General features: G+C 34.0%; 1 protein-coding gene across 5 annotated transcripts in view; it reads right to left on the bottom strand.

Annotated features, from left to right (window-relative positions):
- The window catches only part of GRIA4 (glutamate ionotropic receptor AMPA type subunit 4), a 317,944-nt gene that overhangs the window by 91,865 nt on the left and 200,678 nt on the right, over window positions 1-25,401 (bottom strand). For all 5 annotated transcript variants that reach the window (XR_001516487.1, XM_006907524.1, XM_006907522.1 and 2 more), the window contains one exon: window positions 11,120-11,304. Coding sequence is in view for 4 of the 5 variants with exons in the window: in XM_006907524.1 (XP_006907586.1) it covers window positions 11,120-11,304 (185 nt within the window). In the remaining variant the exon portion in view is untranslated. The remainder of the gene's footprint in view (window positions 1-11,119; window positions 11,305-25,401) is intronic.

Genomic DNA, 25,401 nt, shown 5'->3' with positions numbered 1-25,401 from the left:
TACTTAAAACTAGAAAAACTAATTTATTTTATATCTCAAATTAACAAGCAGATTTTTCTTTATCTTTTTTAAAGAAGCTAATCTTTTGAATATTTGTGTCAATAATAATAATAATAAAATATTCTAATTAGTGTTCTTGTAGTAATAACTAAAACAAATTTAGTTGAACATAATCAAATCCTATAATTCCCAATTCTAAGATAAAAGTACTTTCATTCCGACTGTATTTTTCTTCTTCAAAAAACATATCCTTTGCTTTCTTTCTTTTTCCTTTTTAAAATTTTAACTGCTTTTTTTTTACTTTACAAGAAAATGAGGAATAGTTGCAACCATGGTAACAGTTGCTAAGAGACAATTAGAGACGCCTTTTTAACTCTTACCAATTCCATTTGCACTAGTCTGACTGAGATCTGTAAAGCTGTTTCCATTTTCTGTGAAAATAACAAACCCAGTGCATTGTAATGAGACTTGCACACTCAAATCTATGTAGCTAAAAAGTAAGATTAAAGAAGTAAAGTTCACTTTTTTAAGGCTTATATAGATATAGATTTAAAAAATATTTTATATTTTTCAACTATAGTTGACATATAACATTATATTAATATCAGATGCATAACTTAGTGATTAGACATTTATATAACTTATGAAGTGATAGCCTTGGTAAGTCTAATATCCATCTGACACCATATATAGTTATTGAAATATCATCGACTATAATCTCTATGCTGTACTTTATATCCCCATGACTGTTTTTATAACTGGCAATTTATATATCTTAATCTATTCCCCCTTTTCTCTCATTCCCCCATTTCCTCTGCCATCTGGCAAGCATTAGAATGTTCTCTGTATCTATGAATTTATTTCTGTTTGTTTGTTCATTTAATTTGTTTTTTAGATTCCACATATAAGTGAAATTATATGGTATTTGTCTTTCTGGCTTATTTCATTTAGTGCTTATCTTATTTTTATTTTGCTTAAAATTTAGCATTTTTAAAATGACAATTATTCTTCCTCTTCTGGATTCAAAGGCAGTACAACACAAGCTGCAAAATAGGGAAAATGCAGAAAAGGTCAGAAAATAGACTCTCCTGCGTCTTGCTATCTAGAGTTAATCTTTGTTAGTATTTAGGAGTATATTCTCCCTGTCTTTCCTCCATACTAGTATTTTATGTACCTTTTTTGAACAGTTCTATATAATTTTATTAAACAATGTCACCCCAATAAATTTAATTTTAAAAATTTAAAAAGTGATTAAATGGCAAATTTTGTTATATATATTTACCACTATTTTTAAAAATTAATAATGTAATATACCAAAAACCATTGAATCGTACATTCATTTTTTTTTTAACATAACCTCATGCCTTTTAGTTTCTTCTGACTTTATTGCAGCTACTGACTGAGCAAAGTTTGATATGCAAAAGCAGCTTTATAATAAAGCAAAAGCAGCAAGCTCTGCCAGTACTGCAGTGCGGGGAAATTGCTGATATGATTTCTTTGCTGTAATAATTTTTTTGAGTGCCTAATTTGTTCTCGTATCTCTCTCATTGTTATGTTAATATATGGAAACGAAACTCTTGTGCTTTTATTTTCAGCCTATATAACAAACTTTGGAAAACCTAGACTGCCTTTCGCCTTTGGTGGGGGAGATATTCTGGACAAGAAAGCTTCTCAGATTATTGAGGACTTACCCTTAAATTTCTAGTGCTACTGGGTGCTCTTCTCTTAAACACATAAAAGAGATATCTCCTGCCTGTGTCTTCACGTGTAGCTCATTCAGATTTTCATTAATTCAAGAATTATTTGTTGATTCCCTTTCATATCACTGGGAATACACTGGTAAATGATATAGACCCTGCTCTGATGGAGATAAGATTTCAACAGCAAAAGCAGAGAGCTAAACTAATACAATACAAGGAATCCGTATTCCTGCTATTTCTAATCTTTATAGCTTCATCGTTGATTACTGCCCCACTCTAAATTCTACCTTTGCTCCCTATCCAATTTTTATCCCATGTAACTCACCTTCACACTCTGAGCTTTTTCAGATCTCCTGCCTTTGCAATCTCTGAAATACCTTCACCCCTTTTCCATTCCTAGAAAAATATAGTACATTTTCCATTTAAATGTCTTTTACCCCTGTAAAACATTTCTGACTGTTTTGATTATATTTAGTTACCACATCTTCCAAGTTCCTAATACATTTGGTAATATTTCTATTTCTGAGCCCATCAAATTGTCTTGTAATTATTGATGTTTCTGAGTTCCCAGCTTGAGTGTACATGTTCTTAGTGTTGGAACATGTTTGCTCATCTTGGTACAGCCCTTCAGTGCCTGGAATAATGTCTGGCACATTGATGTTGAATGAATGTATGAGAAATTGAGTGCAGAATTGTCTTGTCTTCTGCTGCTGGCTCATTCCTACTGTCAGAATGCATGCTGCTTAATCCCTCTATAGATGATGCAAATAATCAAAGCTATTATCTTGTGATCAGATCTCTACTGCAATGAATACTTCTTATAACTAAAGCTAGCTTTCCTCTTCTCTTGGTGTGTCTTTTTGTCTCTTCTGTCTCTTATACTTTCGTTTTTGAGGTTTTGTTTGTTTGTTTGAATTTTAGTGTGGAAAAAATGACCTTACGGCCATTAGCCAGTATCTAAAATGCTCCTTTCCTTCTAGGTAATGGATGATTCAACCACTTATGGCTCTCAGAGGCAAGCTCTTTAGGCCTTTGGCTCTTTTTAGTGCTTTATTCAATGTCTGAGATGGTTTTGTGAATGTACATGAACTAGGTAGAGTTCTAGATTTAGTACTATTCTTTATGTTCGAGAAATCTGAAAATTTGTAAATCTAGACAAACAGACTTTATCTGTTAATTATTATTGCCATATATTTTGGCAATTTGTCCAAAATCTTGTCTGAGACCTGACATGTCACTTAGGTGGTGCCAAACTTGGAATAAGTTAACTGGGGCCATGTCCACATTTCATCACTTATGTGCAATTGGCAACATTTCTGTTTGTGAGGAATTTTCCACTTTCCAATTGATTGTGCCCTAAGGAAGGATTATTGGCTTCCTTTGGTGATAAAATAAACCTCTGAGAAGTCAATTATGGCTTTTAGGCTTTTTTGATTAACTTGCAAACAGTATGGGAAGGTCACTAGGTTTGGTAAATATCTGAGATTCACATTGGGTCTAATGAGACACTGAATTTCTCTTTTATATAGTGAAAGCGGGAATATTGCTGAAAGGGGCACCAATTAAATTTGAGGTATGTGCTAAAATGACAGTTTGAGATGTCTGTGAGCCAACTGTGGAGCCATATTCCTCCGTCCTTTTGATCCTTTTGATAAACATCTATTTCATACTTTAAGGTCATACTTGCCATCCTCTCCTAGTAGCTACTTGGTTAGATTTTTAAAAAATACATCCATGGTATGTCCTAGGGCCAATATAGTTCCAGTTCTCTATCAAATGCCTTTGACATCATCACCTATTCAATAAGAATTGGCAATCATAGCAAAATCCCCAAGGCAATATGAGATTCTTGATCACTTTCTATGTATTATGTTTCTAAAGGAGAGAATATATTTTAGTAAAATTTTAGTAAATGCTTTTTTGTTTAAACTATAGTTAACTAGATAAGAATTACCAAGTAAAACAGAAAATGTATGTTTTGCTCATCACTTTATCTGCAGCAGAGCACATTGCTTGACCCAATGCGAGCACTCAATAAATATTTGTAGAATGAATGAATATAAAGAAAAGGCCACTTGACTGGGGTTTTATTTTATGCTTCTTTTCAACATATATCCCATATGTAAAATTATGTATTATTTCGGGATCAAACACAATTGTCAGGAAGTCTTCATTGCAAATAGCATTATTGACTTTTAGAGTGAATAAGGTTTTTCAAGATTATCTCAGCTCAATGCTCCTTATTTAAAATAAGAAAGGAGAAGAATTATAGGCATTAAGTACTTCATTTACTTAAAAAAATAAACAATTGAAGAGTTCTGGTCAAGATGGCAGAATAGGTAAATGCTGTGCTTGCCTCTTTTCACAACCACATCAAAATTACAACTAAACTACAGAACAATCATTGTTGAGAATCCCCTGAAGTCTAGCTGAACAGTCCTATAACTAAGGACAGAGAAGAAGCCACCTCGAGACTGGGAGGAGGAGTAGAGACTTGGACAGGCTGGTCCCACATTCATGTGGTGGTTAAAAATAAGGAGAGATATCTTGGTTGTGGAGGGCTCCCCAGAGGAGCAAAGTGTCCTAGACCCACACCAAGCTCCCCCCAGCCCAAGGCTCCAGTGCCAGAAAAAGAAGTCTCCACTCCTGGTTGTAAAAATAAGTGTAGATTGTGGCAGAGTAAGATGGAGGATGGTTGAAGTTGCAGATGTTCCTCTTAAGGGGTCCACATGTGGACTTACTGACAGATTCACTTTCTCTGAGTTCCAGCAATGGGACAGCAGCTTATAAGGTATCAAGAACACATGGAAAGAAACTGAATTGTCTGGCTTTAGAGCGAAAGTTGGATGGGTAGTTTTCTCCCAGACAGAAGTGCTGGCAGAAGCCATTGTACCTTTGTTAAGCCCTCCCCTGCCGCAGCATGCAGATGCTGGTGACCACCATAGCTGAGTCTCCATTGCCCCACCCTGGTGATTCAGTAAGACACTGCCCCACCCAACTTGTGGGCCCAACCAAGCCCCTTCCAGTGGCTTTTCCATACAAATGGCCTATCTTGGATCATGCTGTGCATTTCCCTAAAATCTCTCAAAGGTTTACAAATCCCAAACAAGCAGCATCTGGCCTTGATGTGTCCTTTACTTCTTGCTAAGCAGCTCTAAGCCTGGCACTAGTGGCAGCTGGCCTCAGTTCATAACTTAGCCTCTCCTAGGTAACTTAAAGCCCAGCAAAAGTGGCAACCATCTGCAGATCACTTTGTAGCTCATACCAAGTAGTCCTGGGATAGGAACAGGTGGCAGCTAATGCTGGCCTACAACAGAGTCCCTCCCATGAAGCACTGGAACCAACACATCTAGTGGCCAGCTTCAGACCACACAAGAGCACCACTCAACCACCTCCAGAAAAGACACACCTAAAAGGCAGACTGGGCAGGCACCACAGACTTGCTAACATGAATCCTGATCTGTAGATTCAGTTCCTGCACAACAGCTCTTCCACTGTAGTCATGGCCAGTCTTCACAGCCAATCATCCTGGGAATCAATTCCTCCCAATGATGTGCCAACAGCAATTTCGGCTCAACTACAACAGAAGGGTACATACAACCCGCACAAGAGGCATACCTGGAGCACCTGGCTCAGGTGACCAGGGAGACTGTACCACTGGGCCCCACAGGACTCCTACCACATGAGGCCACTCTACTAAGACCAGGAAACATATCAGCTCTACCTAATACATAGAAACAAACACAAGGAGGCAACTAAAATGGAGAAACAAACATGTCCCAAATGAAAGAACAGAATAAAGCTCCAGAAAAGAACTAAACAAAATGGAAACAAGCAATCTACCAGATGTAGAGTTCAAAACATTGGTTATATAGGATGCCTAATGATCTCATTTAGAACTTCAACTTCAACAAAGAGATAGGAAACATAAAAATGGAGATAGAAAATATAAAACAAAATCAGTAAAAAATGAAGAATACAATATTTGATATGGAGAATACATTAGAGGGAATCAACAGTAGATCAGATGAAGCAGAGGATCAAATCAACAATTTAGGAAATAAGAAAGCAGAAAACATCCAATCAGAATGGTAAAAAGAAAAACGAATCAAAAAAAAAGGAGAAGCGACCTCTGAAACAACATCAAATGTAAGAACATCTATATCATAAGGATATCAGAAGGGGAAAAGAGAGAAAGTAATTGAAAACCTATTTGAAGAAACAATGATGGAAAACTTTCCTAACTTGGCAAAGGAAATAGACATAAAGCCTAGGAAGCGCAGAGCCCCAAACAAGAGGAGCCCAAAGAGTCCTGTATCAAGACACATCATAATTAAAATGCCGAAGATTAAAGACAAAGAGAGAATCTTAAAAGCAGCAAAAGAAAAGCGGTTAGTTACTTAAAAGGGAGTTCTCATTAAGACTGTCAACTGATTTCTCAACAGAAACTTTGAGGCCAGAAGGGGTTGACACGAAATATTGAAACTGATGAAAAGTAAGGACCTACAACCAAGATTACTCTATCTAGCAAAGCTATCATTTAGAATTGAAGAATAGATAAAGAACTTTTCAGAGAAGAAAAAGCTAAAGGAGTTCACCATCAAAACAGTATTACAAGGAATGTTAAAGGAACTTCTTTAAAAGAAGAAAAAAGATGAAAAATATAAATAATAAAATGCAGTAACTGCATATCTCTCAACCATTCCTTTAAATGTAAATGGACTAAATGCTCCAATCCAAAGACATAGGATGGCTGAATGGATACATACGCTGCCTATAAGAGACTCACTTCAGACCAAAAAATACTCACAGACTGAAAGAAAGAGATTGAAAAAGATATTTCATGAAAATGGAAACAAACAAGTAAAAATCTAGAGTAGCAATACTTATATCAGACAAAATAGACTTTAAAACAAAGGCTATAACAGGAGACAAAGAAGGACCCAGTAATCCCACTTCTGGTTATTTATCTGAAGAAACACAAAACACTACTTCAAAGGGAATATACATCCATATGTTCATTGCAGCATTATTTACAATAGCCAAAATATGAGGCAACTTGGGTGTCTATTAATGAATGAATAGATAAAGAAGAGGCAGTACACATATACAATGGAATATTACTCAGTCAAGAAAAAGAACAAAATCTTACTATCTGCCACATGGATGGACCTAGAAGGTATTGTGCTGTGAGTGGAGTCAGACATATTAAGACAAATGTCATATGATTTCACTTACATGTGGAATCTAGAGAACAAAATAAACAAACAAAGAAAACAGAAACAAGCTCATGATACAGAGAGCATTTTGATAGTTGCTGAATTGGAGGGTGGTTTGGAGGGTTGGGTGAAAGAGGAGGAGGTTAAGAGGTAGAAATTGATAGTTACAAAATAGTCACAGGAATGTAGAGAATAACATGGAGAATATAGTCAGCAGTATTGTAGTAACCATGTGTGGTGTCCGATGGGTACTGGATTTATCAGGGTGATCATTTCATAAGTTACATAAATGTCTAATCAATGTATTGCATACACCTCAGACTAATATAATATTGTATATTTACTATAATTGATAAATAAAAAACAACTTAAAAAACAATAGAAAATTTCTTATCCATCTCTCAAAAAGTGAAAACACTTACTTTTTCTAGTCATAACTTAATCATAATTTTGGGGCTATAAGTGAATTGACCAAAGAATGAATTACAAGAGTACAAGCCATTACACTGACCACTGTGACAACTGTATATTTCAGAGGATGAACTGAATATTCATGAGAGGAGGGTTTGACTGACAGCAGAAACACAAAAATCTAGTTGCAGGATCCTTACTTAGTTTTTGTCACTGTAGAGTAAATCTGTGAGCACCATTACCTTTAAGTGCTATTTTTCTCAAATAATTTTCAGTGCTAGAAAGATAAAGATCAAGTTTTTGTTACTTTTTTGCTGCTAGTTTAAACATGTGAATCAAAGTCTGGTACTTCAACTTTCAATTGATATAGTATGAGATGGAATCCATACTGATTCTGTAATTAATCAAGTTCAAAATTAAAAATTAATGAATATGTATGAAAATAAAATATGAAAATGTACCCACTATAAGCCATTTATTTTGATATAAAAAACTCATTTGTTTCGATATATCATGCTATTATGAATTATATAAAAACAGTTGATTTATTGTTAGAGGAAGAAAATGAAGTGAGATAAATAATGCCACTATCCAAAACGATTATATAAATTTAAGTAGAAATTGAGACTATTTCCATCAATAATGGATCACAAATTCAAGAAATACTAAAAAATATGTTTCTTTTCAAAGTTGTTTTCTGCAGATGAGTGGACACAAATAGCTTAGTGTATTTAGAGAGTCAAAAATGCAATTTGTTTTATTGGAGTCTGATACAAACAAAATGACAATCATTTAACTTTGTAGTTTTGTTGTTTCTATTGCTTGAAATAGCTCAGTGAGTGATATTTACATAAACTCTTCCATTTTTTTTTCCTACGGTGCAATTTAAGGTAGAAAAAGCCATATATCTTAAATTGCAACTTCAAATACTTGTTTTGAAGTTCATGTTTTGAAATGTTTGAATAAGTATAGGCTAACTGTTATTTTAAATAGCAATACATTTATAAGAACTAATTAGTTCATGTCATAAAAATAATTTGGAAAGCATGTACAGAAAATGAAGTGTTTCTCTAACCACAATTGTTCATTAACATATTTTAAGAGAAAATTGTGTGAACTATTTACATTATGTTTTTGAAAATTGATACAAATTAAAATGTCACAATAGTAATTATTGACAGCATGGTACAATAATATAAAGCATGCTATCTTTCTAGAAATGTCCTAGCACATCCCCTTATCTTCTTCGAATTAATTTCACCATCTTCTGAGAGACAGCTACTTCTTTTCGTATATTTTTCTGATTAAACATTATTTAGCATTTTAATTTTTAAAAAGTGCTTCAGTTGATTCTCTGAAATTGTTTTCTATTGTTATCTCAATTCATTAAGCAAAATGTTTTATCAGAGAGGTATTGAAGTATATGTATAAATTCCTGACATTCTGGATTAGCTCTTGTGTTTAAATGAGTCAAGAGTAAAACTAAAAAATATTAAAAGTGATTTTGCTTAGAGTTGCAATGCATTGAAATATAGATAGGAAAAAAAAATCATTTTCAGAATCAGAAATAAGCTTTTTTGGGGGAAAAATTGTATAGACAATTAAGAGTAGATTATATTCTCACAATACACTAGACTGTTAAAATTTTTGAGATTTATACCTGAAAGACATTTTAAAGGAACAAAGGTCTATTACCAATCTCATTATTTCTATGCAGTCACAATAGGATAGAAACCTTTTAGAATTCAGCAAGAAGAATAGAAATAGAACTAGAAAAGGTAGACACTCAAGCTTTCTAAGTTCTGGGATCAAATGCACAGCATGGTGATGTAGTTAACAATACTGTATTATATACTTGAAAGTTGCTAAGAGAATAGATCTTAAATGTTCTCATCCTGAAAAGAAATGGTAATTATGTGAAGTGATGGAGGTGTTAACTAACTTTGCTGTGGTAATCATTTCATAAATTACCAGTGTATTAAATTATCATGTTGTACCCCTTAAGTTTACAAAGTGTTATATGTAATTTATATCACAATAAGGCTGGAAAAAGGAAAAATAATTTCTTTGAAATGACAAAAAAAAATTAAGATGTCCAATTCCCTTAGCAAGAGCTTATTTAAGGCTCAAAGAATTTATCCTAAGCACCCAAGAGTGCCAATTTTCTTCTTAGAAGCCAGATAAGCAAAAATGGGTCAGTGTGCTTAAGGCACTCAATTGCCTTCACCAGATAGTCTTTTAAGCACAGGTGCTAAGTAGAGGGTCTTTCTGAGCTTCACTCACCCTCTGACAGGAACTTGGCAATCCAGGCAGTTCTTAGAATTGACTGCTTTCTGGGATTCATGAAGAGTTATTTACAAAGCTTCAGTTGTTCAGGTCAGACAACTCACTCTCAACACAGGGGCGAGAGTGGGAGAGAGGAAGAATAGGAGTTTGAGCCGAAGTGACTGTCTTTCTTAAGAAAGCAAGACAAAGTTTTTTTCTTGGATTCCATAAATACACATTTAAAAAGTTCATATACGTTGAATAATTACAATTTTTGGACTCTTTCAGGAAAATACCTGACTGATGCACAGGTTTATAATTAATATTTTCCAATGTAATATAAACATGTTTCTTCAATCAAGTTATTTGTTATTTTTTTCTTCTATAATAGGAGGTGAATACTCTGTCATTTCCTCTTATAGTATGCTCTGGATCCACTAGACCTTTAAAATAAATACCACATGCTTTCCTACTTTTAACTTTTACAAATACTAATATAGTTGAGGAAGGAAACTTAAGGCATTAGATTTCAGTTCTCCTTCTATATTAAGAAGTGCCCTTCTATATTAAGAAGGAATCTCTGAAACATGTGGTTTTTCTTTTTATAGTTGAACATTTAATTTATCCTTATAAAGAAACCTGCAAATAGGTAAATTTACTACTACAAATCAAATCATATAATTGCTTAGATAAATTATATGTAACAAACCAACAAAAACATCATGCTACGATATTGTTGAGCCAACCTAACATATTGCATACAAATGCGGGCAAACATTTTTAAAACCACTAGATGGCATTCGTTCACTGCGATTTTGGCCAAATACAGACTTTCAAAGCTTTGTCATGATATGCAGTTTAGGGAGAAGGCTATGTTATCCATTATTTGATGATATTTTCCTATCATTTAATACAATGACAAAGCTCTATTTTATCTTTTCTTTTAAATCAAATCACAAATACTTATTGAAAGCTTAATTCAAGGATTCTTTCTTCATGTGGAGAACTGAAAACCATCTTTCCTGAGGTGGTAATATATTTACTTACAAACCTAGAAGAAAATATGCTATACACAGTGTGTCACTTAATTTTCTTATTTTTCATTGCTGTACTAAATCATGTTGCTATTTTTCACATAGCTATTTCTCTAAAGGTTAGTAAAAACACACTCACAATTATTAAAACTTTCAAATATTTTAAATGGCATTAATCTTCAAAATTAATGTTTATGGAAATCGAAGGCCAAGAGATCTTGATGATTCACAAAAGGTCCTTTCTATTGTATGTCTTAAAAATGTGTGAGAAATAATGCTCCTAAAGGCATTGAGATCCTAAGAACCAAAATAGACTTTGGTGATAGAGGATTATAGTTTAGTTTTGGAGATAAATCATAAAATGAAAACTCCCAAACTCCACATTTCTAACTAAATGGTTGGAAGAAGATATTGATGGAAACAAGTAAATCAAAGGTCAACCTTTTTGTAGAAGGTCTGGGTTAATACTAATGTAAAATCCAGGACTTACCTGTTCTAATATATTTTGAAGCCTCTCTATTTCACAGTCTATTACAAATTTCTTCTCTTGTCTTCTATCAAGTTCTTCTAGAAGTTGTCTATAGCTGACATCATTAAAATTTTCCACACATATAGCGCTCACATGCCAACCATTTTGTCCTGCTTTTTCCATAATAGCTTGAAGTATCGAATATCCTAGCAGGAAAAAAAAATTCAGATGCGTTACTAAAAACATCCTTTTTTCCCCTTTAATAACATATAAGCACTGATTCTACATCAACATTTTTATGTTCCAAAATATATAATGGATACTCAGAAATTTAAGAATCTGAGTGGTTTTTTCTGAATCATCTGTTTTTGTTTTTTTTACTCAGGCAACAACAGCCTTTAAAATAGCCCTTGAATGAAGCAGCAAGATCATATTTTGAGTAAGCTCTCAAAATCTCTCTACTGAAGAATATTACATTGCTCTAGACACATTTTTGATGAGGTAAACCAAAAGCAAATCCACTACCACCTGTAGTCAATAACAATTTCATAAACTTTTTTTGTTAATTTTACACACTAGACAAAATTAATTTTGAACAACTGTTTTGACTATCTCTTTGAGCAAGGTAGTAACATTTTTTGGTTCAACAATGAAACACAGATATAAAAGGAAAGGTGTAGCGGTATTTATTGAGGACCCATTATTGTAAAAATGGAGAGGGCATTGTTTAACTCTTCTTCTTTTGTCAGGGGAACGATGTGGGTTGGGGGTAAACTGAATGACCCAATAGGTGAGGCTCTGGGCTCTCAAACTCATAATCTAGTAGACAGACATTCAAACACACAAATGCAAATTAGTTTATAAAAGGATAATGATAACTGCGCTCAATGGTAAAATATTGGCCCAAGAGAAAGTTTGGTTAAATTTATGTGGATTAGACAAGGAAAAATACCACGGAAGAGAAACAACTTAAGTTGGGTGTTGAAGGTTGAGAAAGCACATCAGATGGTCTCTACCCTGTACTCGGTTCAGATCTCTGCATGTGGAAGGAAAGTCACGGGTCTTGGTATTTGAGTTAAGGACAAAGGGGTAAACTTGTGAATCCAGCACTTATGTAGAATAATTCATGCCAACATTGTCTTGATCTCTTGCTTTTTTTCAGCTTTAAGTTTTAAAACGAAACGTGAGAGAAAGAAAGTAGATTCTTCAAATCTATGAATAGTCCTTAAGCAAGGATTCATTAGGATCAGAGCCTGTTAATCAGTTATTTCCTCCCCTGTGGCTTAGCATAAAAAAATATGCTAGTCCTCTTTAAGAAGGTCTAACACTTACTGGAGCTCATAATATGGCAGCTGCCTGTAGTTTCTCCCTCCCCTGGTCCCTGGAGTTAGAGTGGAGAGCTGGGTGGATTAAAAGTGCAGACTTAAAATAAATATTGAATTATTTCGACACATGCAAGGTAAGAGCACGCTTATTCAGTTTTCATTGGTATGTGAGTCTCTTAGATTCAAAATTTTGATATTTAGGTATGTTTACCACAAGTCAGAGTTTCAAACATTACGGATGTTCAGTTCATATCAACAGATGGAACCGATGATGAGATCATATTTGAAATATAAATTACCTGATATCCTGCCAAATGAAATACTGTGGCAGTCAGGATTCATTTTTATTTAAATGAAAAAAAAAATCTCCAAAGAGGAAGAAAGAGGGCATGTTAATTACTATATAATTATTCTAGTATATCTATTGCTCCATTTAGTCTTTCCTTTTGTAATGTATGCCTGTAATTATCTTTTCAAATCTTACCTAGATTCTCCCCACCCCCACTATATACACATTCATTCCTTATTTATCTGTTACTGGAACTTGCTCTCCTTTTATTCATTTTTGACACCTATGAACATGTTCTTTTTAAAAATACCAGTTGACACCTGACTATTCTTTTTTCTCCATTTACTTATTGTCATGTCGAAATAATTCAAAGACTTTTTGTTTGTTTGATTTTTTGTGTGTTGTAAAAATGGTAAATGTTGGCCACGTACATCGAAGTAGTAGTCATCCTGCTGCCTGAGATAAATTTACAGCTTGGCACAGTCCTTTAGATATTGCTTGCTTTTTTTTCATCATGTGGTTATCAGGCTTCATGTTAGTATGAGGCATCCAGGTTATTATTTTCCTCCCTATAGAAGTTTTACACTAATAAAACAAAATTATAAATTCAACATTTTGTTACCTGATTTTTAAGATTTACAAATGACACTAGAACTAAAATAAGACAAACCCTAGGACACAATTGTTAAATGGCAAAGAAAGTTGGCTGCGTAAAAAGAGCCTTTAATCATAATCGTAAATAAATGGCATCTTTTCAATGCAGTGCAAAGGACACACAATTATAATTTCAGAGTCTGGTTGAAAACTTGAATTCTTTAGTAAGCTGTGTTTGATTTTAATATGCTTTATTATCCATTGCGACTCAGTTGTGTGTGTCTTATTTATTTGCTAAGATAGTTGGGAATACATTTGTTAAATCAGAGAAAATACTGCTGCTGAATCTATGATTATGTAACTTAGCTGTTACATAAACTAGAAAATCACAAGTCAAGTCATACTAATTCTACATCTGGCAATGGTTTGTATTTTCTAGTTATTAGAAAATCTGTAATACAATATTGTTGACCAGAAAATAAATAGTGCAGTTTTTGGTGAATGTCGTAAAAGTAATGGGAAATTCACTACTGGAAAAGATTGTTTAAGTTTTAGTTTTACTTTAAAAAAGCTGTCTCACATTTTAATTCAATATAATTTATTAAAAACCTACTACATCTAAGATCCTTTAAGGTATGCCAAGACACGATTCATGTTTTTACAAGGAATTAACTGTCTAGCAAAACTGATACTTAGGTTACTAACCATTATGCAAATTGTACAGTATTGTATAAATAACTTCAAAAGAACCAAAATAATTTTATTGGAATAGTAGCAAGGGCATACTGTGGACAAGATCACATTATTGGATTTCATTAGTAATTAAAAGCTTTTCCAGAGCTATTAAAGAACATTATCAAATACATATACACATATTTTAAAAAATGTAATTATGTCATGTAATGATATTATCAATTATGTAAAAGCATCATAGTAATGTAAGCAATCTTGAGCTAGTGCACCCTTACACATCAACACTTTTCTATCATCCATGGATAATAATCTAATTTGGATGAGTAGTACTGTTTAGAGATGTGGCTGCTATCAAAACAAGTTGGGCTTATTTATTTGATATTCTCTTTTGCAAGAGTTATTTAATCCAGCTATCTGTACACAGAGGGACAGGAGGAGAATCAGGAGAAATTTATGTCAGGGTGGATATAATTTCAAAAAGAAGGGTATTATCTATATGCTATAAAGAAACTTCATATAGATAAGTACAGAAAAGTGTTCATAGTACTTTTGAATTAGAAGGTCATTGGTGCACACAATGGGAGCAGCATCGATGGAATGCTGGGCATAGAAGTTATATATCAGAGGAGTTAGGATTTGAGGAGAAAATGAGAAGTGAGAATGTAGAAATTATCAAGGAATATCATTAGGATAATGAAGTAATGAAATGAAGGGTATGCCATTATGATGAATATGGAATAAAGAAACATCTATTTCATGGGAACTGGTTTGGGAATGAGAGGACTGGGTGGGTCCCATGAGGAGGTGTAGAACTTAAAAAAGGAGAAGTGACAAATGGAGGTAGCAGCAACTTGTACTTACTCAGTAAAAGCCTCTCTCATTAATCTTGTAAATTGCCATGCAGGTTCCCACTACTACGCCATCAAATTCTCTGGTCTGGCACAGTTACCAGCTTCCAAAACTAGTGTTTTTGAGAGAAGTGTATGTCTGGAAGTGTACTTCGTGCTGTGTATAACCTCAGTCATAGAGAAGAATAAGATTCTGTAATCCTCACTGCATTTAATGCCACCATGCTGGAACTGTAGAGCAGATTTAGTAACCATTTAGTGTGGAATCTTTGCAAAGCCCCTTAGGTGCTAAAATAGTGTGTTCAAAGGCTGCAGTCTGGACTCTAAGGTCTCAGCACACAGAAGGAATAACTGACATAGTAACTTGGTTAAAATGATTTGCAGCTGTGACTCTAGCATTTATTTATGCCATAGTTCAAGAAGGGCATCGAGAAAATGACCAAAAATCTTCCAACTTCCACAGTTTGAAGCCATTCATGTAAACCGAAAATAAGACGGAATGTCTTGAGTTTCCCCTCTTCTATAATCAAGAGTAAAAACAAAGAATCCATCTTCAAAGATGGTCCTTCCAGGTCCTAACTTTTCCCTAAGGCCTTTCATGTTTTCCAACAATAACAGTGTCTCCTGATTCCTACATTACAGTATACATATTTACTTCAAATGACATCTTATAGGCAAATTTGATACTTTAAATCTTTCAAGTTTTTTGTCGGTTGCAACTGAACCTAACCTTTATTACTACAGGCATGTACCAAGTAGTTTCAACATTTGGCACTGAATACCTCCTCCCAGACATGCCCTAACACCATTTTTCTTATTTCCTCTGGGCTTTTCTAGGACTGGGTAACTGGAGAATTTTACTTCAATACAAAGGACGAATGGGCCCATTAATTCATATATTTACTTGTTCACATAGCAACTAGATTGATCTTTGTAGACAGAAACTCTATGGCACTTTCTGGCATGACGCTTTCAATGGTTGCCTATTCTTTTATGATACACATCAAAATTTGGTCATACTTGTCTCTTGCCTTTCTTTTCAGACTCATTTTGTACCACTATCCTCCTTGCTTTCTACCATTCAATAAAACTGGCTTTCTCAGATGTTCTGGAAGTTACCATGTAGCTCCTCCTCAGTGCCTCTTCATGTAATACTACTCCCTTTGAAAGTTAGTTTTGCTTTCTTTCAGATCTCATCTCAGACATCAGACATCCCTTACCCTCTGACTAGATTACTCCCTCATCATATAAGTTCATGTAACTTTCTGTACATTCCTTTCAGAGACTTTGACCACAATTTCTAACTATATATTTGAATGATGAACTGATTAGTGTCTTCTCCCACCACTGCACTGTAGGTTCCATTAAGGGAGATTCTATTTCTGTGCTAAATACTTAGTCCAGTGGATGCTCAGTAGATGCTCAGCAAAGAGTTGTGTGAATGTATGAATAAATTCATTGTAGAGCAGAGTCAGGGTGTTTAAAAGCTCAAAAGTAAGCATGGCAGGTCACATTCAGGAACTTCAAATACTTCAGTTTATCCTGTATATTTGAAAGAACGAGGAGAGTATGTGAAGAATTTGCATGGCCTGTGGAAAAAGCTTCAATGGTTGGAGAGATACACAGGCAAGAGATGTATCAGAAGAGCTTTCTCTACCATATTACAGAATTTAGTCTTTACTCCTCAGGGACTTTAAGAAGAGAATGACAAGATTGTGTTTTAGAGGGATCATTTAGCTTAGATGTGAAAAATACAATGGATGAAGTTAACACAAGAAATGGAAAACTATCTAACATAATTTCTATACAGATATTACTTTGCTCATAAATTGAGATTTTATCTATTTTTATATCATACCATATAAAATTCACAATTCTGATTTTATTTATTTTTTATATCACGCTGTGTAAAGTTCACAATTCAAAAGTGTAAAATGCAATGGTTGTAACCTCTTAAGAGGATTAAAATAGATATTTGTGAATTAATAGTCACCCAAACAATGTTTATCTTGTATCAAGCATTTCAAGTACTTAAGACCTAATTTTGTATGTTAATCTTATTCGATGTTGCCAACACTTTGGGAAAGCAAAGTATTGAGTTGAGAAGAGGGGTAACGAAGAAGACTGCACTGTAGGGAGAGTGCCCTGGACTGTGTCATGGTCCTTAGAGGACAGGAGGGAGGGTTTGATGGATGGAGATGGTGAAGAGGAAGAGCTATTGCAACATAAGGGAAAGGCAGAGAGGCAAGAAGACTGAGGATTACTTAACATGTTATTGATAGTTAATAGACTAATATGCTGGAGGAGTGGACTCATAACCTATGTTATGCTTTACTATCCTTTTTCAATATAATTGGACCTCATAAGAGCCTTAGGTAATAGGTATTTTTTATCTCTACCTTATAGGTGAAGAAACAAAGGTAGGTTATGTGTTTGATATCAAATCATAATCCTAATAAGTGACAGAGCTACAATTTGAACAGTCCTTCCATGCTCAAGTCTAGGGAATTTTTCATCAAACTTTAGTTAACAGGGAGAGTAGGAGATGAAACTGGAAAGGGAGGTTGAGGCTGTGTTATGAAGATCTTTAAATAACAATTATCATCACCTCTTCTCTTCCTTTCACAAACATATTTCATATTTCAGTAAATTCTGTCAGTGTTATTTTGAAAATATATCAAGAATCTGATCATCTCTCCCTACCTCCATTGCCACCATCCAGGTCTAAACCACCATTGCTGCTTGTCTGCATTATTACATTTATTTCCTTATAGCATAGCTGCAAGCAAGCCAGATCCTATCACTCATGGCTCAAAATTCTCTCATTTCTTCTTTAGGGTGGCCTGCATGACTCCAAACCTCTGACCTCAACTATTGCTCTCTCACTCTCAACCCTGACCACCCAACTGACCTCTTTCTAGCTGTGACAACCTGCCAAGTGTGTTCCTATCTCAGGCTTTTTGCCTTGAAATGATCTCCCCGAGGTGAGTCTTCCAGGCTCACCCTTTCACTTCATTCAGGTCTTTACCCAAATGCCCTGTCTACAGTGAGGCCATCCTAGGCTCCTTTCTCCAAAATATCAACTCCCTTCCCCTGAGAGTTCCTATTTCCCTTCTCCGCTTTATTTTCTCCCTAACAGTACCATCTAATATATTATATATTTTATTCACTTATCTTATTTATTATCTATTTCTCTCACTAGAATGTAAGCTCATGAAGGCAGATTTTGTTTTGTTCACTGTGCTAGAAGAGTGCTTGGCAGCTAAAAAACACTTGATGAACACTTTTGAATAATTAAATACTAAAAGTTCCATTGTATTCCATTGGCAACAGGAAAACACTGTAGGCTTTAGAGCAAGAAAGAGAAAGATTTATAAAATTGTTTTCATAATATAAGTGAAAAAGATAGATGTAAATAGAAAGAGAAGGAAGAAATGGATTAATACAAATAAGAGGCTATTAAAATTAATTCAGGTGTAATTCAATAACTCCTCTAAATCTAGATTCTGAAAAAAAAAATGGAAAGAAAAGAATGTTAATTGCTTGCTTTTCTCTAAATTCTACAGTTTTCCGTCATTCTGTATTTATCCATACAAGAGCCAGAAGATTTTTCATTAAATCAGGTCGAACCATATGAGATTGTCATTTTTGTTAGTCTGAGATATTCATATTTCAACAATATTTTATGTTTCAACCTAGAGAGAGCATCTGAACTGATGATAAATAATATTCAGTGGAATTACGGTGACCTGAAAACTACTTAATTTATACATCTGACCCCTAAAGAATGTGGGCGAAAACTCCCAAACCAGAGTAGAGGGAGGACATAAGCTGTAGGAATCAAGAGCCTGGCACACTTCAGCAAGTCCTTAGGGTTTCACTGGAAACTACTCTAGAGTTTTCATTATCAGTCTTCATAGCAACCATCTTGAGTCATTAATAAAGGCTAAAGTAAGCCTCCCAAAAACTAAGAATTAAAGGAAGTGTGAAATCTATTTTAGAAAGTACTCTATTCTAAATGATTAAAATAGAAATATTTTTAGTTCATAAAAACAAATCCTCTGCTAACCTGGAAAAGTTGATTCACTGGTTGAAGGTGCAAGATAGCCAATGCTCTACAAAAATTCTGGTTCTTAGATCAATTAATTTATTTGAGTCCAATAAAGCTCATTAATTAATCATGAAAGCAATCACTAGCAACAAAACACACAGAAGTGTTACACAACATATTAAATATCAGTTTGTTATATTCACATGCCAAACTGTGTACTGTAAATAATGTTAATTTGGATCTGGCTTTTATACACAAAGCCAAAACCATTCATTCTGGTTGATTTGAAAGTGATATTTTAAAATGTTACTTTTGTCTTTTCTTTAGAAAAGGAGTAGCAGTACATAATTTTCCTGTGATGAGTCTGGTGAAAGGATTTTGCATACAATTACAAAGACAATTTCTGTTCCTAGCAGGAACAAACACAGGATGAAGTAAGTATTCACCATATGATTAGCCTAATTTTTATATCCCACTGAGGCTCACTCAATTCCAAGAAGTAATTGTAAGCTCATGTCAGTGACTGTGAGAGTGAATACATTTGATTACTCACTATTAAATTTCTTTAGTGGGGAAATGACTCTGAGGTGATCATTTAAATAAAGAGTGATTTCTTGAATAGCATGCCAGATGACAAATGTTGCGTTCAGTGGTAGACTCAGTTACTTTCAACTGCAAAAACTGTGTTTCTCATTTCAACTATGTGGTTCTGAGTCAGGTTATTTGAATTCTTTAAACCATTCACTTTTGACTTCTTGGCAATAAAGACGATCAATGTAGGATTTTATTAGTTATAGTAACCTGCTCTATAGATGTTAAGAAAAATCAGCTTCATTCCCCACGGTACAGTGAAGGCATGATGCTGTTGTCCATTTGAGGGAAATACTTTGCAAACTCTTGTAGCTGGGGAATTTCTTCCCTAAAACTCTGAGAGAATCATAATGTGCAACTCAACATCCCATATCTTCTCAAAAACAAAAACAAAAACTTAACTCTTATTTTTGAATTTCATATGTGTTTGTTAGCCATTTCCACAGTCACTTTATCTGAAACCCAGGAGATACAATCAGACTTTTCACCCTTCTCCATCCTCATTCCAAGTGAATCCCGATATTTCTTCCTAAATATTATATCTAAGATCATTCATAAGAAAGTCCCTACTTACTCATTCTATCAATTTTCATTCAATGAATATCTATTGAGTGTCTACTGAATGCCAGGCCATTGTTCTAGGGGCTACAGATGTAGAAATAATAAAAACACTCATGAAGTGGCTGAGGCAGACAATAAATAAATACACAAATGCATTGATAGTATAATCATAGTAAGAGGTTGTCAGTGCTATGAAGAAAAATGAAGGAAGAATGGGACAGAAATGACTAGAGGTGATGGTGAGAGGGGCACTGTCTCTCTTAGGTAGGTATGCATCACTCAAGTTGGATTGAAGATTAGTAGTTCACTGCATAAACCAGGTTCTCTCTTGTCTTAATGAATTGCAGCAGCTACTCCTTGTGCTAAGAAAGTCTATATACTTCATTCTTACTTGCAACTTCCAATGTTACTCTAAGCCTCAGCTTTAGCTTTAGGCCATTTTAGGAGACTTCTCTGCCCTTCTCATGTTGAGTTGTCTGTTTTCTTTATATTTCCCTAGTTATCTGTTTGTACAGTAATTACAGTTCATGTCTCACTGAATTAATTAACTAAATTATTTATCAAGTAAGCACTATATGGTACTTGAAAGTACTAAGTATATAGTGAGTCACAGTTACTGATCTCAAGGATGTTGAAATATAATAATTATAATTGTGAGTTTATTTGTCTAGTCTTCTTTCAGTACGAGTTCTTATTTATTTTTGTTTCCATAGTTTTTTCACACAAAGAAAATAATAAGCTCAATCAGAGTTAGATTGAATCGAATGGCAAGTGTAATATATCCTGTCTTTTTCATATTAACCCTCTCATTTGATGAAGCTTAAAAATAAAGATAACAATAAAAATAACAAAAATTATTGAAGGCCTACTCAATCCAAAGCAGATACTATATTAAGTGCTTTATAGACATAGTGTTAATTTTATTATCTTCATTTTATATAAAGGAAACTGATGATAGAGAAGTTAAGTTCTTAGCCAAGGTTACTTAGCTGTTAATTGGTAGAGCTTCGTTCTCTCTGACATTAAAGTCTGCTTTTTATTCTCTTCTATGATATGGTCTATAATACAATGAACACTTAATTCCATTCTGTTTGGGTTAATTTTATTACCCTATTAAAGATTAATTTTTGACCCAGAAATATCTCTGGTGGTGAAGCACTCCTGGGTACTGTAGATATTTCCCAGGAGTGCTTTGGCTTTTGCTATTAGTGTTGGAAATACACTTACTGCTTTAACTGTAGGTTCACAGGGAAGTGATGCCCCTTCCCCTCAGCAGCCCCTCCCAACAGTCTCTGCTAAATCTAGTTCGAATGTCAAAACCTCGGAAAAGATTACCGTAATTAATGAACACAGTTTCTTCCTTCACAATAGCTTGTGAATGCTGCCCTGTGGTCAAGTTTAGCTAATGTCTCCTCCCATACTGCTCAGGACATACAATCAACTGCCTTCTCTCTGTAAGGATATCAAACATTAAATCATAGAATGAGGTCAACTCTGATGAAAAAGCTTTTGAATTACTACTTAGATCTATCTATATGCTTTTGCCTGAGTTGTTCCCTTTTAGGAAGAGTCACACAACCCTACAGGACTATTCTATAAATTATATTTGAATCAGCATGGGATGGCTTTTGCTGATGCAAAGGTTAATGTAGGGGAGTTTTCAGAATAGGAATTAAAATAGTAAAACCAAAAAGTACTTGTATTTTTAATTAGAATAAATTTGCCTGAAAATGATAATGGATGTAGACAAATTTGTCTACAATTTTATAATCGTAACAAATTTGAGCCAAGTTTGTATTATCAGGATGAAAAGCCAAATCAAATTATTTATTTTTTCATCAAATATTTACAATATAGCAATAACTCAGTAAATCAGTGTCTGCTTTGTTTTCCGAATCAACAATTTGTACTAATGATAAAGACGAACTTGAACTTTAAGCAAACAAAATCGGTGAGGAGAGTCTATGGAAAGAACTAGGGCTTACGGAAGTTCTTACAATCTTCATCATCAGGAGACCCCTACATGTGAGAACACTACAGGAAGAATTCGAAGTTTTTGATAAAGCTCTATGGTTTTAATTTTCCCTTCCCTTAACTTCCTTTTCCCTCGTATAAATACTCCTCCGTCTAGGCATGCAGGCCAGAGTATGCACGTGGCTTGCCATGTCTGCATGCACTGGGTTGCAACACTTTCTTTTCCTCTAATAAATCCTTTTGGTGATGAAACACCTAGTCCATATTATCTCTCAGTCAATACTATGGACCACTGATATCTTGATTGAAACTCAATACAGATTTTCAAGCTTTATTATGATGAAACCAATGTCTATCAAATTAATCATGCTAATGAATTTGATTTTTATTTGTTTAGTTATTACCTTATAAAATATCCCATACAATTATTCCTAAAGTTGTTACAACATTTTTGTTTGCTTTTTCAAATGTAAAATGTGAATTATGCTCTCTGACTATTTTAACCTCCAAGTGTTCCCTCAAGGTTAAAATGCTATTAATGTAATTATAAAACTTAAATTTAACTATTATCTTTTTTCTAAGATCTTTTAGTGCTGGGTGTTTGCTCTGAAAATGCATCCATTTGCATAAAAATACTTAACGTTAAGTGAGTATACATATGGGAGGTCCTCCAATACTGCTAACTTCCTTAAACATGGGTTGCTTTTTATATAATTCCCCTTCCCATTTTTAATGACTTTAACAATTTCTGCAGATTGACTCTCCTTAAGAGCTCTTTCAATGCAATCTGAAAAAAAGTGTTTTTTTTTTTTTTTTGTTAATCAAATTGAAGAATTTTAGGATTTTATTTTTTTCCTGGGACTTGCTTTATAGATGTGAGGTGCTCTTGTATCCAGAAGAGAGTATTAATTCTGTTTCTGAATTTTTAAATAGAATGTCAGCTTTGCCATCTGTATATCTTTTATATAAACCATACAGACTCTCTCTGCAATGGGGAATGCAGAGCTTATGCATCCTACTCCTAGAAAATCTAAGAGCTCATTGACTATTTGCAGCCCGAAGAGACTTTATGAATCATGTAGTCCAAATTCTTGAACTTGAGGAAATAAATTCCGCCCACCCTCCCCCGCAAATGATTTATTAAGATTTAAGTGCTAGGTATGATAGAGACTAAAACAGAAGTCTTCTGACTCCTAAGCTAGTATACTTTCCTACATATCACTGTCTCTGGTTTCTATTAAAATTTTAGTTTGTCAATTATTTGAGGAAGGTGATCCGAAGAATACACTATTCACCAAGGATTTAATTCTCAGACATAAGTCTTATTTAGACCTTAGAATCAGATAATTTGCAAAGTAACAATAGATTTTTTATGTCTCTTGTATATAAGAAAGAACCTCCTGAGAAATTCCTTTTATAATGCAGAATGAGGAAAAAGTTTGTCTCTCCTCATCAAGATCCTCTCAATTTAGATTCTTGTAAAACAATATGAATACAAATCTAACCAACCACATCTCCTTTTCCCTTTGGATCTAAGGAGGAGAAGAGTGAAGGCTAAAGTCAAGATCTATCTTTTCCTAATGAGTATAATTCTATTGTATAATGATACCATTTTTGATTATACTATTGCTCTAAATGCAAGGCAACTAGTATTATAACAAATTTAAGTTAATGGTAACAAGTGGCTCAGAGTAGAGAATGAGAAGGTGAACCAGCCCTATAAAAAATAATTTAAAATTACTGAAAATGGTTGAGTACTTACTGAGTGTGGCTGAGTACTATTCTCATGGTTAGCAATCATAACAATTTAAAGATAGAACTCAACTCTCATTTTACAGATAAGGAAACTGAATCTTAGGGAGAGGAAATGATAGACACTTTTTAAGATATCAGTGGAAAACAAGTACCTGAAGAAGAGAGAGTATAAAGTCACCCATAGAATGAGGACTCAGAAGAGCTAATTTGTATCTTTCACCTTTTGTCATGTGAAAAACCACCATCAAAGATGAAGGGGAGAGACAAAATGAGAAGAAAGAGAGAGAAAATGAGGGCGGGGGGGGGGAGAGAGATAAAGATAACATTTTAGATCAGAGAATTCTGGATCCATCTTGTTTTTAAGGTCACTAATCCTAGTCATGAGGGCTCTACTATGTATGACCTAATCATCTTCTAAAGGCTTTACCTCCAAACACTTTCACTTCGGGAATTAGGATTTCAACAGATAAGTTGGGGGGACACAAACATTTAGACCACATCATTTATCAAGTTAGAGTGTGCCATTTGTTTCTCATCAAGATAGCAACTAACAGAAGTAGCTTAGAGTACAAAGAAATACATGTTTGGTAGAAGAAATTTATAGGTATAATTGTTCTATCTACCGTGTTATATCTCTCACTTTAACATAAATTCCAAAAATTATATGAGACAGTTTATAACTTTCACCATGTTATCATTTCTTTCCCTGGTCATAAAAAGCATATGTGCTAAGCCTGTGTCCTCAGATACCACCACTTTTAAATATACTACATTTTAACATTGCTTCAAAAATTAAGAGGACATAACATAATAGTTTATAATTTCAGAGTACAATAAAAGAGCTGTATTATGGCCCTCCTTATTTTTGGGTTGTACCTTAATGATCTTGTATTCTTTTTACATTGTAGACAAAAGCTGTTTTAAAATAAATAATAAGCAATGTTCTTCATTATGTTGGTGATGCATCACTTTTATTAACCAAATATGGTCTGAAAAGACAAAGGCTTTTGTCATCTAGTTGCTGCTACAATGATTGGCTTACTTAATGAAAAAAAAAAACATGTTAAAATTAAAATTATTTTTGTTAGACATCCCAAATTAAATTGCTTAATTCTACAAAACTCCATCCAGCAAGTCACCTAATTTAATTACATGGAATATGCTTTTCAGTTCACCTGTGCTGACAGGCATACCAGATGGTTACATGATTATAACCAGATATTCTATAGGGCATCTACAGGGCATTTTCAGTGGTTCAGATGGGTCAGTTTTAATACGTTATTAAAATTTTCTAGATCTAGATATTTCTCCCTATGGAAACTTTGGTGTCACAATCAAACAAATTTATAAATGTTTGACCTGACAGATCCAAAGATGGTTTGTGGGAACTATTTTGTCATTGTCTACAAATAATTTTTCACAGGGAGATGAAGATATATTTTTCTGCAAGTTTTTCATCATTCAAAATAAAATATTTTACCCTGCCATGTGATCTCCTGGTTCTCAAATCATATGGATGCTGACTTAGTCGGTAATTTTAAAAATCAGTGTTTTGGGCCTCATTAAATATACTTTTGAATAATCTTCAATCCTTTTATCAAATGCTGATAGAGAAAAAAAGA

Source organism: Pteropus alecto, unplaced genomic scaffold, assembly GCF_000325575.1.
Source record: "Pteropus alecto unplaced genomic scaffold, ASM32557v1 scaffold12, whole genome shotgun sequence".
In the NCBI taxonomy this organism is placed as follows: Eukaryota; Metazoa; Chordata; class Mammalia; order Chiroptera; family Pteropodidae; genus Pteropus; species Pteropus alecto.
The sequence above is the reverse complement of the archived record's forward strand: the minus strand, read 5'-3'. Positions and strand labels throughout refer to the sequence as shown.